At 41.7% G+C, this 16,785-nt stretch overlaps 1 protein-coding gene across 1 annotated transcript in view; it reads right to left on the bottom strand.

Moving 5' to 3' along the window:
* The window catches only part of LOC109430250 (coiled-coil domain-containing protein lobo), a 107,299-nt gene extending 93,506 nt beyond the window's left edge, over positions 1–13,793 (bottom strand). Inside the window, exon 1 of the mRNA XM_029866854.2 lies at positions 12,862–13,793. Within this exon, the coding sequence (XP_029722714.2) occupies positions 12,862–13,380 (519 nt within the window). The 5' untranslated portion in view covers positions 13,381–13,793. The remainder of the gene's footprint in view (positions 1–12,861) is intronic.
* Positions 13,794–16,785: the final 2,992 nt, after the last annotated feature.

Raw genomic sequence — 16,785 nt, 5'->3', positions numbered from 1 at the left:
GAGCTCCGAGCGGGAATTGAACTCAGATCCTTGGGGTGTGAGTAGCACGCCCGAGCTCTCTCGGCTATCTCAGCTTGTTGAAAAGCAGACAGTCAAAGTGAAACTGCTTCTACCATAATGCACGCATTCCCGACATGCTCCTGCTGCTGCAAAGAGTACTAAAAGAGACAACGAAGTAACCGCCACAGCTGCGAGCAGCCGTTCGTTTAGCTGATGACGGCGAGTGGCTGGCATGATTTATAGCAGATGCATGTAAATTTAAAGCGAATATCCTTTAAAATCTGTAAACAAGCCGTCTGACCAGCAGCGGACTGCTCGGCTGACGTTCAATGTTGGTGATTTACATTTTTCTGCCGCAAATTTCAGTTGATCTTCAATTTACGTGCTGTTTAACTTTCATATTTTTTTGCTGTGTAGCTCAAAAAGTGACAGCTTTTTTACAATGACTTACGAAAAATCAATCATTTCCGAATCAGTCTAAGACGAGTTGGCATATAGAGCTTGCTGACGTTTATTCACCTCTCTCTTTCAAGCATGCAGGCGGGATAGGATTTGTTTTCATCGGGAAACTTTTCCTGATGACAACAAATCCTATTCCGCGTACATGTTTGAAAGAGAAAGGTGAATAAACGTCAGCAAGCTCTATTACTTTGTAGCCGATTCCAGTTCTTCACGCATGCTTGATGGTTTTATGCATACAGAATAATCCAGCATTCAACTTGGCAGCATTTTAATCGGTCTGTCTTCGGCAGTCTCGCAACAATCGAACTCCCAGTTCCTTGATGAACTTAATCATTTGCGTTTTCGATGAGCTTTCCAGTTTTGCTGGCACTTGCGTTAACGACGGAAGACCTTGAAGGAACTTTAGCGCTGTTATTATTTCCTTTTGGCGCTGTTTGTTGCTTCTTTTCATGATTGCATGGAAGAGGTCGTTTCCAACTTTAAAGTTACTTTTTGTAAGCTTCGAAGACAAGAAACTCAAGCAGCCTTCCGCAGACAGTAGTATAGCATCTCGTCTTCCCGATGCTTCCGAAGCGAGTCTGATTGGCTCAAGAGCTTCCTGATATTTTTTGCGGCCTCAAAATCATTGTCCAACATAAGTCTAGAAAGGCCTATTTCGAAAAATTTCTCTTTGAAGCAATCAAAACCGTGAATGAAGGGCTCCAGCGCCGTTTAAGTAGAGTTCCAACGAGTTTTGATGTTCACACACAATTGAAGTGATTTATGTAACATTTTCGTGATTTTTGTAGAAGGCGATTTTCGAAAAAAAAATCACTTCTCTTCGAATACGTTTCAAAGACTCTCTAAATTCAAATTAAAGTGAAAAAAATGTGTAAGAAATGTGAGTCCCGGGAATCCCGGGATTTTCGGGACGGTGAAAAATTTTATCCCGGGATTCAGGAAATCCCGAATTTTTCAAGATCCCGGGATTTTTTGTCCCGGGATATCCCGGGTTGTAACCTCTAGCGCGCTCGTTTCCATGGATGCCGCAGTGTCCAGGGACCCACATTAGTACCGTCCGGTGCTCGGCGGAGTCGACTGCCACCTTGATGCCCTGAATGAAGGGGTGCTTAGATTTAGGGTTTTCGATGGCGGAGATGGCGTTGTTGGAGTCGGTGACTATGAGTGCGGCATAGTCTCTTGGTGCTATTGTGGCCTAAAAGATCCCCGCTGCTTCAGCCGGGAAAACCAAGCATTCCGCCGGGAGGCGGTGGTGTTGCTCGGGTTCAGTCCCGTAGACACCTACGCCCACTCGATCGCCCAATTTGGATCCGTCGGTGTAGTGGATCGCCCAGTCGCGGTACCGGTTTTGGAGCCTCTTCAGGAAATTGGCCTGAAGTTGCTGCCCGAGCAGAAGAAAATAACAAGTGAATAACATATCAAGGTATTTATCTTAAATACTACCATACCTTGATATGCCCTTCATTAAAACGAATACCAAAATTTTGTACAAATAGCACCTAGAAAATAGCAAGTCTTGCTATTTCAATAATGAATGCATATCTAAAATTTCAATTGCTATATTTGTTATTCCAAAGTTATTGAATAACAAACTAATAACATTTCTTGTTATTAAATGTTTCATATGTTCGATGGCTACATGATGTAATAGCAAATCTTGTTCTTCGATTATTTTCACTGCTAAACTATCAAATACTACATCAATACCAAACTCTGCTCAAATACCTCCAACTGTTATTGTGATGTTCTCATAACATTTCGTACAATAACGCAGCAATAACAATTTAAGGTATTACAGCACATATTGCTCTTCGCATGGTATTTGTAAGGTTTGCCCTTCTGCTCGGGTGGGGTTGGGCCTGTCGCGCAAAACGGTTTTTTATTGCCCTGTCTACCTCGGGTGCCCTGGCCGACCAGCTTCTCGGTCCGAGCCGGAGGAGACCTGCCACCGGGGGAAGCGTGGCGTTGGCCGCGGTTTGAAGGGCCAGGTTTGCTTGCCCAGCAAGGAAGCAGCCTTGCCCATTTTCCCGGGTCTTTTCAAGAAAGCCAATGGCTCGATTGCAGATCGTTTGGGCGACTTTGTGCCGGAAGGGCAAGATGCCGGCCTCGGCGCATGCTGCGTCGGCAGGGGTCGAGGGGAGTAGTCCAGAGATAGTTCGGATGGCCCGGTTGTGGATGGGCGCTAATGCCTTAATTAATTGGTCTTGGGCTCGGCAGGTGAATTCTATCCCATACGTTAACCGGCTGCCAATTACGGCGTCAGCGACTCGTAGGTGGGTTGTATGGTCACTCCGGGTTCTCCTGCCGGAGATACTCCGGGGGAGATTCAGCCGGGTTCCGCAGCTCTTTTTAACGTTGTCGAAGTGGGCCTGTAGGGTCAAGTGTCGGTCACCCTAGCCGAGGGTCTTCAGGGTCCTTCTGGTGGGAATGTCTTCCTGGTTGAGCGTGATGTGCTACCGGGGTAGTTGATGATTGCTGGCACATACAGGGGATGGCCAAAATGTTTGGAATATACAACTTTTTTTCTCCCACAAAAAAAAAAATTAACATGCTGTAACTTTTCATAGAGTGCATCAAAAAATCTCAAATTTTGACTGTTTGTCAACCTATTATATGTGCATCATTGGTACAAATTTGGGCTCGATTGATTAATATTTCGCGAAGCTAGAACCGTTCGGGTAAAACACTATTTTTTAGACAACTAATTTTTGAACTGTCATATCTCGGAAACCAGTGAACCGAATTGAATGAATTTTTTTAACGTTTATCAACAATATATTGATACTTAATACGACGTTATAAAATGTTATATTTTCTCACGGCAAATTAAGTTATACCGGGTTGAAATTTTTACCCATATAGAGGAAAATAAGTCAAATTTACAATACCACACAAAAATTATTAAATGTGTTCTTCCTTCAATCTAAATAGGCTCTTATATATCTGATTAGAGATAATTTGATAACAGAAGTGGAAAATCTTTGGATATCAATACTAAAATTTATTGACATTGATGTGAAAAAATTACATTTTTTCGAGAAAAATCCAAAAAGTGTCAATCCATGATAACTTTTTTCAATGTTTAAAAAGTACCTATGTTTTAATTGTTTGTGAAGCATTTACATATTGTTAGTATACGTTCAAAATTTCATTCAATTCGGTTCACTGGTTTCCGAGATATGACAGCTCAAAAATGAGTTGTCTGCAAAATAGTGTTTTACCCGAACGGTTCTAACTTTGCGAAAGATTTATCAATCGAGCCCAAATTTGTACCAATGATGCACATATAATAGGTTGACAAACAGTCAAAATTTGAGATTGATTGATGCGCTCTATGAAAAGTTATAGCATGTTGAACTTTTTTGCGAGAGAAAAAAAGTTGTCTATCCCAAACATTTTGGCCATCCCTTGTATGTGCAGCCTTGCCGATTTGGTGGCGGAAATGTCAAAACCGGCTTTAACGGCCCACTTGCCGACAGCAGTGGTAGCAGCTTGCGCCTTTCTCCGGATTGCGTTCTGGTGCACACTGATCACGATGAGGGTAATGTCATCGGCGTACACCTTCAGGTATACACCCCTTGGGATGACCTAAAAAACGCCACTCATGGCCACCAGAAAGATGGTGACCGCGATCACCGAACCTTGCGGAACGCCTGTTTCTTCCTTTCGTGGGCTGTTGCGGCTGTTCCCGATAATGACCTGGAAGGAACTCCCGCTAAGGAAGTCCTTTAGGAATTGGAGCAGGTTTCCTGTAATTCCCCAGTGGGCCAATCTTCCCAGGACATCGGGGGTCCATGCCCGATTGTAGGCTTTTGCCAGGTCAAGCGATATAATCTCTGCGTGCTCGTTGTTCCCTAGGGCGTCATCTAAGGTTTGGCCAAGTTCGGCCCGGAAGGCATGTTGCCGGTGGTTCAGGTGGCCGTTGGTCTCCAGGTGTCCCACCAGACGACGATTTACAATTTTTTCCATTATTTTGGAGGTGCAGCTGGTGAGCGCAATGGGCCGGTAGCTGGATACTAGATTTGCTGGTCCGGACCCTTTGGGGATCGGGACCACCAGACTCTGTTTCCACCCGGCTGGTATTACACCCGAGGCCCAGGTGGCGTTGATGGCCTGAAGTAGGCTGCGCTTGCTGCTATTTTCACTTGTAAATATTCCCCTGGAAATAATGCACATTTATAGGGCTCTGGCAGAATAGAGGCCCGCAATCCTATTTCGATTGCCAACATTCAGGCCATTTCGGGCCGTGATTAAGTACTAGAGGTGTAAACCTTAGGCACATACTTCAAGTTATAGAACTCTAGTGATGAAACCCGAATCGTGGTGCCCCCTTAGGATTAGAAATTCCTTGACAAAACTCAAGATATGAAAGCAACTAATGCTGCGAACGAAAGGCAACCGCCAGAGAATGACTGATGGACCAACAACATTAATGACACCTCGTCATCCTGTCATCGGAAATTGTTATCCAGTAGGGTAACAGGGCAAAATATATGTTTTGTGTTGTGGTTGTCCAATTGTGATGTCCTAATTTATTACGCATTTGTAGTGTTCCACTACAATATGTGATATTTATAATATCCATTTGTAGTGCATCATTTTTTTTTCGTCATACAGTTGACTCTCTACATCTCGATATTGAAGGGACCATCGAGATAGGGAGAGATCGAATTCAAGAACCAATTTGTAATGCACACTAGATTGAAAAATCGTCTGTAACTAGGAAAAACCGTCAACCGTGGCAGGTGTGTGACACGTGTCCCACTTGAACTGTAGTCTCTCTGTAGGGCCCGAAAAAGGCCTCTTCGCCGGCCACACACTCCTCTCAGGAGAGAGTGATAAATCAGTGGTCTTGGGCCCCTTCACACAACGCTAGACAATCTTCCGGATCGTCCGGAAGATTTTTTCCTCGTTGGGCCCCTTCTCGGAGCACCCACGCTAACCACACTTTGGAAACAATTTTTTGGCACTTTCTTTCTTCTTCGAGTTTCGGTTTTTCACTGTCTACGTGGGGCAATTTTGGTCTTCCCAACCCTCAGGCGAGAAAGGCAATATCCGGGGTGGCCCCGACCACGTCCCGGATTCAATTCCCAGAGCACTCAGACCGTTAGACGACGAGAAAATTCTTCGCGCGTTTACGATCCCCCGTGGGACGGTTTCGTAATCGAAACGAGGAGAAAAAATCCCGAATAGACGCCTTGCGGCCACTTCTCCGCAATCTGCGGGCACTCGCGGTCTGGATCCACTCGCAGTCTCCAACCACTCCGGAATTCACTTTCCAAAAGAATCGCGCTGAGGCTAATTTAATAGCCTTTGATGAGCTCTCGAAAAAACGAACCGCACTCGTTCGAAGCTGGCTGTCAACTGGTCTATTTCATTCCGTTCGTGACTATCACCGATAACACTAGTTTACAAAATAAAATGAAAGTCGTGAGCTTCTGTCAACGACCAAAATTTTTGAAGCACAATTTAGTGCTGATTTCGAAACCGTGTTATAAAAAATTTTAAGTAGAGCAGTTTTTAAGATTTAGTTAAATATCGAGTTTCACAAATTTAAAAAATATGGAATTTACTAAAATTCAAATATCTTGCGTTTTGTTCAACAAATTTCAAATCTTTTTCCATAAATTAAAAGCTGAATACAATACCATTTGATCATCTGAATGAAGGTTTTGGGTCAGATTGATGAAATTCAAGATACTGGCGAGTTTTAGGGACGATCTTCTTAAATTTTAGCCAAATTTCCAAAAATATGTGAACAAATGTATTTTTTTCAATAAGAAAAAAGCAATCTAAAAATTCTTTCTCAACGTTTATTTGACATATCATATGTAGGCAAGTTACAGTAAAAAAAATCAGCTCAATCGGAACATTGATTACGGAGAATGAGATGTGTGAAGTGAGCGACGTTGCTTAAAAATAGAACATAAATCATCAACCTTGTATGAGAAGTCGAAAAAAATTTCCGCTCTACTGTAATTTTTTTCCTTCGCGTTTTTGAACTCAGGGCATGATTCTACACTAAAAATGATCATCAGCTTACCGAGTTCAAAAATGATGTAAACTAGTGTAATTGAAGTGCGCGTCGGGTAGTTAAAAAGTAAAGTGTAATCTGAATAATAGCATGGTGTATATAGTTAGTATGTGTTTTTTTTTTCTTTGTAGATCTTAAAGCTAGTTAAAACTTTAAGCTAGTTAAAACTTACAAGGCTAATAGTACGAAAAAGAGCAAATAGTACGGTTTTGTGTAATAGTACGACTTGTAGTACGATTAGTAAGAAAAGTGGTTTTGTAAGAAAAGTTGTAAAATGCGCTTTTGTTAAACAGGTTACATCAATAGAACCATCCAACAAAAGGCTTAAGCTCCTGAATAATAGGAGTTCTCAAGAAAAGGTAGGACTGTGACAAAAATTGTTAAGTGGTGCAGGAAAAGAGAATGTGACGTTAAGGTGTACTCATCACGAAAATAGGTCCACATCTGGGCCTTTTCTTTCCCATCTTCGGTGTAAAATCCGGAGGGCTCCCTTTCGTATTCCCGCAGGACCGTCCACGTCAGGAAAGGTTGCAATACGTTGGCTCGTCGGTCACGACCCACGCCAAGCCGGCGCTATCTTGAAAGCCGCGGACAAAAGGGAATCCAACAATAGCCCTGTGACGCCGGGTTGAACAATAGGCCCTCCACAGCTACGCCATTTTGGGAATCGGTTGCCAAGCTACCCTACCGGAGTCAGTAAGCTCGTTATGAACATCTGCACGGTTTTAAGCTAGCCTTCTACTTCACAGAAAATTTGACGTTTGAGCGGTACCGACACCTCTCAAACGTCAAATTTCGTGTGAGAGTAAGCAGGCCAGTATAAGTCCGTGCATTATTCCATAGTGTCCAACAACAACACCCTTGGCGATTGCCTTGAATCGCCGGTTGCCCTGGCTTCCCAGAAATACGTTGCCCGCCATCTACCGAGTCCAGGTCGATTCCAGTAAAAGACCGTTGGAAGCCCCAATACCGGTGTTTTGTTATGTTTTCACGAAGGCGTATTCTTCAAAATAGATTTTCCGTCTGTTTTCTTATTGAATTATTATTAATGATTGGCGCTAACAGCTTTTTGAAAATGTGGAATATGCTCACTTGTTCCATATATTATGTAAACCAGACTGCTACTAACTAACTCTTGCAAAAGAAAGTATTTATGAAGATGAATCATGGCCGCTAAAATATCTCAGAATCTAAAATACGACCTATCAGCGATGTTCCACAGTAGAACTATCAGCATTGAATACACAGTTTACACCCTGAGCCATCTAATAATGCTAACATTTAAAACATTTCAATATAAATGAGTTTTTAAGTGAACAAAAAACTGTACATACACATCCTTAGTTTACAACCTGTTGGTCAGCCTGAACTATTCAATTTGGTTACTCTAAATAGTAACTATGAATATTGTGTTTGTTAAAAATTGAAGCCACTCAGGTACAATTCAGTAACAAATTTTTAAAACGACGTATAATCAATGCTACACCTACTGAATTATACGATATTTTTTCCAGATTTCGAGGCTTTAACAAAAAAAACTTATATACAAAGGTAGATGACAATGAAACTGTTCCTGCACTTTCAGGACTTTGATAATCTTTTTCGGTGATGTTTAACAAATATTACAGTCACTGTTTACAATTAATAAACTTTTATCTTTCTTTGAATTATAAGAACTTTTTCCCTTAAATTCCTTAACACCCCATTTTCATATTTTCCAAAAAAAAATCGCACATTTTGTTAAATATCTTCAATTTCTCCAAAAAATCGTCAAATTTTGTAACCTATACGCGTAGCAGTTAGCAAGACAATGATCGGATTGCTTTTCCTGAAACTTTTAAGAAATAGAACCCATGAATTAATGAGGACGAACAATTTTTCCATCCCTTAACACCCCATTTTACGGTATGTACTGTATTTCAATAGACAGAAAACTCGCAACAACAGTATTCACGTGTTCCTACAATCAATCAGTGCATAAAACCTTGGGAATATTTCTTGGGCTCATTCTACGTTGAAATTCAGTTATTCTGTTAACATATTCTCATGCAGTGATCACACAGAGTCTAGTACAACAATTGTAACCTAAGATCTACTTACACCTAGAACCTTCATGCAAAGCTTGATAGTGAATTAATAAGTATATGACTGAGTGAACTAGTGAGTTAGTGAATCAGTGAGTAATTGAACTTGTTGGTGAGTGGATGTGTGAGTAAATGAGTGAATTAGGAAGCAATTGAGAAAGTGAGTGAGTCTGTTAATGAGCGAGGCTGCTAGTGAGGGACGTTATGATATAGTAGGTGATGTGGTGAGTTAAAATATGGATTAGTGACTGAATTGATAAAATAGTGAGCAGATGGGCAAAAGAGTGAGCTAGTGAGTGAGGGAAGTAGTGACTGAGTAAACCTATAAATGAAGGTGTGAGTAAATGAGCGAATGAGTGAGTTAGTGAATTATGTATAGAGTTACTATTTAATTTAATGAGTGAGTGAGTTGGTAAGTGAGTGAACGAGTGAGTGAGTTGGTAAGTGAGTGAACGAGTGAGTGAGTTGGTAAGTGAGTGAACGGGTGAGCGAATGAGTTACTGAGTGAGCCGATTAGTGAGTAAGTGACTGAATGTATGAGTAAAAACGTGAGTCACTGAGTGAATTCGTGAGTAAGCGTATGCGCGTGAATGATTGTGATGGCCACGAATGATGATTAATGAGGAAGGCATCTGTCATTAAAAAAATGTTTGTGAATACAATTTATAGGTGAGAGATACCGTAACAGGGTAATAAAACCCATGCCCCCTTCAATGTTGCGGTTCATTTTAAATTTATTTATTACAGTGACCCCACACCGATGAATCACCTTAATTTTGTACACTATTTATGAATCACCATGTTGATCGAATGAGTGATCCATAAACCGTGGGCATTTTTGCCGATTCATAAACTGCGGGGTCACTGTACATCGAATCTATATATATATAAATGAGTTTGAAGTTCCTTTGAGGCAACAAAAGTCACGAACGGCTGAACCGATCAGCATGACTCTTGCACGGTTCGGTTCGTATTCGTGATGGCTGTATTTATATGTACAAAAAGTTACGAAAATCAACTAGAAAAGTAAGAAAATTGATAAAGTACTGATTTTTTATGACTTGGGTAGAAAAACAACACGATCGAAATGAAACTAATCTAGAGTGCCATGCTGCAATGACCTCACCAATTGTCAAACCACCCCAACTTGCCAAGACAAAGTTTGCCGGGACAGCTACTTCAAAATAAAACTGAATCAACAATATTTCTCCATAATACACGGTTCGTGGCTGCCGTTCTCCATCCTCGGTTACGCCCGATGCCCGCCAAATCATGCTCCACCTGATCCGTCCATCGTGCTCTCTGCGCTCCACGCCTTCTTGTGCCAACCGGATCTGTCGCGAACACCAACTTTGTAGGGTTGTTTCCCGACATTCTTTCAACATGCCCTGCCCATCGTATCTTTGCGGCTTTGGTCACCTTCTGGATGATGGGTTCGCCGTAAAGTGCAGCGAGCTTGTGGTTCATCCTTCTCCTGCACACCACCGAAGATCGTCCTTAGCACGCATGGCTCTAAATTTCCGAGTGCTGGCAGGACCTCTTCGAGCATAGTCCATGTCTCATGTCCATTTGGTGCGTGGGTGAATCTTTTTAGACTGCAGCTTCTTCTGGAGCCCGTAGTAAGCCCGACTTCCGCTGATGATGCACCTTCAAAATTCACGAATAACGTTGTTGTCAGCCGTCAGTAAGGATCCGAGGTAGACGAATTCCTCCACCACCTCGAAGGCATCCCTACCTTCTAACACATACTAACACCCCAGACGAATCCAGTCGTGTTCGGTTCCGCCTACCAGCATGTATTTTGTTTTTAAAGCAATCATCACCAGTCCGACCTTTTGCTGCTTCGCTTTGCAGGCGGGTGTACAGCTCTGACACCGTTCGAAATGTTCTGGCGATAAAGTCCATGTTGTCCGCAAAGCACACAAATTGACCGGATTTTGTGAAAATCGTTCCCCAGCTGTTGAGTCCGGTTCGTCGTGTCACATCTTCCAGAGCGATGTTGAAGAGTAGTCCATCACCTTGTCGCAGTCCCCGGCGAGATTCGAATGAATTGGATAGTTCATCCGAAACCCTTACGCAGTTTTGCACACCGTCCATCGTTGCTTTAATCAGTCTAGTCAGCTTTCCTGTTTTCGTCCATGATTCTCCATAACTCTGCGCGGTCGATACTGCCGTATGTCGCCTTGAAGTCGATGAGCAGGTGATGCGTTGGGACCTGGTATCCACGGCAGTTTTGGAGGATTTGCCGTACGGAGAAATTATGGTCCATTGACGACCGGCCGTCGGTGAAGCCAGCTTGCTCATTTTTCTGAGTACAACGTGATCTTATTGCGTTCCAATTCCTTTGTCTTGGTGGTTAACTAAAAAGGACACTACACCATCTTCAACCAGAGGTTGCACAGACTGAACAATCACTAACATTAAGCGAAGACGACTAATAACAAGACAGCCAGCTCCCACCCTGTCGTAGGCGACATGGTTGAAACGCCCTCAACGATTCACAGGAACATTAAAACATGATTGTGTGCGTGTGCATGCTAATACGTACACGGAAATTGTAGCATCGCACGCACACTCATTTATGATGTTGTTCCCTGAAGTCGTTCGCGGCGCTAGTGTGCTTGTAGCTCCCAAAGTATATGGAGCAAGAAGGTAGATGTCTGTCTTGTTATTAGCCGTCTTCGCATTAAGGCAACGGACAACACGGAACACCCAGTGGACCAGTGGAGGATTTTTCGTTTGACGAAAAGTTTCCTCCGGCTGGAGCGGGAATCGAACCCTCACTCCGTGGCACTCACAATACGCCTAAACGACTGACGCCGCAGACCGCACGGTCACGAAGCCCACACTAAACAAAAACAGTTGAAATTTCCGTGGATAAAATGACAGTTCAGTCGTTAAAATGACAGTTTGCACCTCGTCTAACTTTCTCGGCTTTATAAAGGGTTAATGGCTCACACGACTGAGCTGAAGCAAATCTTAGATTGGATTCGAGCACTAAACATAATAACCATTATCTTTTGCTGTATTAATTGAATAACACTTATAAAATCAGATTATTATGTTAATTGACTCATTATGATTGCCCCCTGATTTCTTTCCTCCGTTTGCTCCCATGGTCTGCCCAACGACGCGAACAGTGAAAGCAGCAAAAAATAATCATTTATAATTATCATGATATTACTCTTTGCACCATCACCATCAAGTTATAAAAGAATAACCTCCTTTTTTATTTTGCACTCCATGTAGTTAGTCGTACATCCTTTAATTTTCTCTTTGCTCCCTTTCCTTTCAATCTCTCTTGTCATCTGCTTGTTCGCTTGGATTGACTTCATTTATCCTTTGATTGCAGGGTGATTACTGCGGTGATTGGAATCAGATGATAAACCCGAGATCAATGAGGGTTTTATGTTCCATTCGCATTATTTACTACTGTGGTTGACTATTTTTTTTAACTTGTCCGCCAATAATAAATCATAACCTTTTCGTCGGGATATCACTGGGTCTGAACTGTTACAAGTGAAATTAGGAGAAGGCTAAATTTATTTATTGTATATTCGTTATACACCTTTGGGTGACTTAGGGTATAATCAATAACTTGCTTTAGATAGAGCATGAAAAACATATCTACCCTTAGAGCACAAAATACCGAAATCGCAGAATAAACAATCATAAACATAATACCTAGTAGAATTCCACAGGTAGACCAAATCACTTAATTTCGTGAAAAAATAGCTCACGTGACTTGTCCAGCATCAATCCACAACATTTACTCGTCCAAATGGGATGACAACCCGCTTCAATCTGATCAGTAAATCAGTAAACCGATTATATTGCCATTTCGCGATGTAACGACATTTCGTTGATACGGTGCCAGCCAGCCAACCAACAACGAAAAGCGGGACTGTCGTCGATATGTAGTGACCATTGCAGCATTTGGCTGGCGTCTTGTAGGGCCATTTAATTGCGTCGTAATTGATGCCAAACAACGACACGCATCGAAAAACAAACAAGATTTGTCGCAGCAGCAGCGCAGCTTCATCGGCTGGCTGGTGTTCAGTGCGGATGGTTGGCCAATATAGCGAGTGCGCGAGGTTGTGTCCTCGCAGCCGCGCCAAAGTGAAGGCCGAAGACGCCTTGTAATTGGGCCGCAACACGCGGACAGTGTGCATGTTGTTACCGTAACAGTGGGTGATCGATTTTAGATTGAGCAGATTTTTTCATTTCCCATGTGGCGGATGCCCCATTAAATCAACTAACAGACTAAATAAATCAACTCACCATATTGACTTGATCGGGAAGCGGCTCGTACACGATGTAATCCGCCACAAACGACGCGATGTCCTCCCACGATCCGATCATATCGGGAAACAGGAAAATCGAGGGTTTCAACGTGGTGCACACAAACTTTTGCACGTTGCATTCGTTTGGCAGCGCAAGGATAGGTGGCTTACGGTGCGGAAACCGTTCCTTGTACTGCCGACGAAAGTTTTCCGCAAACAACAGCACTAGTTTCTCCTTGGTGCCAATCCGTTTGTAGGATTCGGGGAAACATACAATTTCTTCGAACGCGGGGGTAGCATTTTCCGGAAAGCAGGTGTCGATTAGCCCCAGCTTGGCCTTCACCCCGGCAATGGTATCACTCGCGATTGGGACGTAATTTTCCGGCGTGTCGGACGGCTCCGGTGGGTTGGTTGGCGTTGATGGCGGAAGACGCATCTCGCGGGCTAGTGCACGTTGAGATCGCAGCCTTCGCCGAAGCGCGTCGGCTACTTTTTGCGATACGGATTCTCGGGACATTTATGCAATAAAGGTTCAAGATTCAACGGAACTAATAAAATTGACCGAAACGTAACCGCACGTAGGATAAATAATATTTGACTGCATAGTAAACACTAAACATAAACCATAACAACGCGCGAAAAGTAACCATTGGAAACTGATATAAATACATACATGAAAGGGTGCCCGGTGCACCCTAGGATGTCGCACCCGATCCGATTCAAGGGACGTGATATAGGTAGGTAAGTTTCTATGTAGGTATTTATGGTTATGGATGAATAATTACAGGTTTGCATGGTATGCCCGCCCCAGCTAATTGATTCGATCGGTAGTAAATATCGTGCAATTAACCCTCGAGCGATCGCGCTTTCGTATTTTGTACAACACGTTGTTAAAATCTCGCTTTTTGTACTCAGCGTTAGCGTGGTGCTGGCGGTGGTGGCCTAGGTGGTGGCCAACCGCGCGAATTACGCAAGGTTAACATGAATGATCCTAGCCGGCTAAACTAACTATTTCGGTGTTTGTAGAATAGTCAACTGTACACACTAAGATCAGCTCGGTATTTTTCCCATCTTTTTACTGAGTTCTCAACAGCATATTTAACTCGGTACGCTCGGTTATTTATTTTGCGGATATTCTGTAAATGAGTTACCGAGCTCAGCTCACAAACTGTCAAAAGTTACTGAAGCACGGTAAATATCGTTACTGGTGAACGGTAAATACGATTACCGAGTGTACCGAAATGGTGGTTTACAATTTGTTTGGAGCTTAAAAACAACTATAGACCCAATTAGACGTGCAAATATATTTGTCATTGTAGTCCGACATTTATCAAAGGTTGCCATGATTCACGTTGTGTTGGTCTTTTGTTGGGCTTGTTTGGCCAAATATTTGTCATCACAACAAACAGTCTAATGGTCCACTGCACGAATTCATGCTGTCCTGCTTATTCACACGCGAAATTTGACGTTTGAGCGGTACCGACACCGCCCAAACGTCAAATTTCGCGCGAGAGTAAGCAGGCCAGCATATATTCGTGCACCATGGCACCTTAAACCTGTGACTAGATTGCATCTATACTTTTCATGGCTCACTTGGCATCTTACAACGCAGTAATTTATCAGCACCAATTTTGGACTTATTTACCAAAATCAGTATAGGGTTCAATATTTTAAAAAAATCATCAAAAATCTGTCTGTGATATTTTATTTACATGAAAGCTAATGTATTTTTGAGGTGATTGTCGATGAAAAAACTTGCTCGAACTTGCCGGACTACAAGAACGTCCTGCAGTAAAACCTCCATGAGTCGATGTGGAGTTTGCGATTTCTCTGGGAAGGAATCACCCCTCACGTGCAGCACACACAACTTACCCAGGCTGACGTTGGTTCGCAAGTGGCAAGAGTTGTTGCTGCGCAAGCGGGGATGCTAACATTGTCTGCTTGACAGTTCGCATCACATTCAAATGCGCTATATCGCCTGCTGTGATCATTCTCTTTATAACAGCTTTATTCAGTACATCTTATATCTCACAGTCGATATTGAAGGGACCATCGACTCAAGGAAATATCGAGTAGTGGAACAAAAATCCTTTGGGAAGCTTTTTGGGGGGACCATCACAGTAGGCCAGAAATTATTTTTCAGTTTGGAAAAAAATACCTCCATATGATGATATCGAGTCAAGGAACATCGACTCATGGAGGTTCGACTGTAAGGTATGCACACAGCAAAATCTAGCCACCGCATTTTGGATAGAAATTTCTCTATTTCTGGCAATCTCTGGCGCAAATGAAAGCTTATTGTGTAAGGAATCGAAAAATATTTACTTCGGGATATATTTTGACATTGTGTTTAAAATAGAGTCAAGGGAACAAGAAGTCCTCGAAAAGTTTTTGCACAAACGTGCTGAAAATCCGACAATGTACATTAAAGTGACCGTCCCCGCAGACCTAAGTTAGCTTTCAAGTATTCGGTTCTATACATCATTACAACCTGGAAAGGTTGCAGATCAACTTAAGAGCAAGAAAAAATCGAAGTTTGGCAAGAAATACATAGTTTGGTTAACAATATGAATTTGTGGTTTGAAAAACTGAACTTTTAGAAATACATGTACAGCAAATCATCTTTTTAACTACTTATTCAAAAGCTTAGATATTGTGTATTGGTTTGAATTGATTTTTGTCCCCTGTTTTTGGCGGAGAATGATTGCGTTTGTATGCAGAAAACTATGTAGAAATTGTACTGCATTTTTCCAAAAAACGTAAAATCTCATACACTTCAAAACTCAACCCAATTGAAAAATATTGAGTAACCGTGAATTGGAACCTTCAAAAAATCTCAAGAACGACAGCTTTCATCGAAAAATAAGATTGATTTTGACACAAAGGTGGTAAAAATTTCTTGGCATGTGGTCGAAGGTACTGTGCAAAACTTTACGGAAGGACTCAAGCTCAAAACTCGAGATGACGAATATAACAAGTCAAATCAGCAATGTCTTGATGTTGATTTAAAGTAAATTAATGCTTTTTTACGATGAATTGCTTTTGGTTTGGGAACAAGTTGGAATGAATTATTACTGCTTGATTTTCTTTGGCCAGATTTTGCTGTGCGCATAACTTATATATATTTTGCGTGATTTTCTGGAACGTTCTATAAGGTTCTATATAAAATCAATGCATATTATGTTTTTTTTTTCCAACATTTCCTTGATATATGTTTTATTTTAGTATTTATCATTATTATAACTCAAAAACGAACATTGAATTTCTTTATAAACGCATTTTATTGAAAAATTTCTATTTGAGGTAGGTATTTTATAAATCGGCTAATATTTCAAGAATAGTAGGCTTTGTAAATTTAACGTCTTAAGCAAACTTTTTCAGCATAAATAGCCGAACAACTTTACCGAAGACACAATATTGCTAAAATCTAATTTAGCCAAAATGGCTTATGGAACTTTTATGCGAATAACGTAAGAAAAATTGACTACCGCTCAGAATATCGACCTTGTTCAAGGCAATATTTTCTCTCAAGACACCAAATGAGGATCTCGACATCTCGATGAGCCAGAGTTTTTTTTCCGTGTATTTTCAGTTCTGCATCAGTGTGCAATCTCGGGAACGTACAGCCAGGGGTGTAAGTTGACTGTGAACTGGGAACAAATTTCGCCTACCCTCTATCATGTTTTAGAACCAGTAAAAAGACGTGACTACCAAACAAGAAAAGTTCAATTTTCGATTGCAAAACTGAATTTAATACCGTTTCATCATGCTTAAAGCAAGTCAGTATGTGATTTAAACATAAAGGATGTTATATTCAGCATATTAGATTGAAAAAAAAAAAATCATTCCGAAAAAAACAGTGTTCTGTTTTCACCATTATGAAATATTAGCCCCTACTCTCGCTTGTTTTTGTTGTGCGAAA

Source organism: Aedes albopictus, chromosome 1 (genome assembly GCF_035046485.1).
Source record: "Aedes albopictus strain Foshan chromosome 1, AalbF5, whole genome shotgun sequence".
Taxonomy (NCBI): domain Eukaryota; kingdom Metazoa; phylum Arthropoda; class Insecta; order Diptera; family Culicidae; genus Aedes; species Aedes albopictus.
The sequence above is the reverse complement of the archived record's forward strand: the minus strand, read 5'-3'. Positions and strand labels throughout refer to the sequence as shown.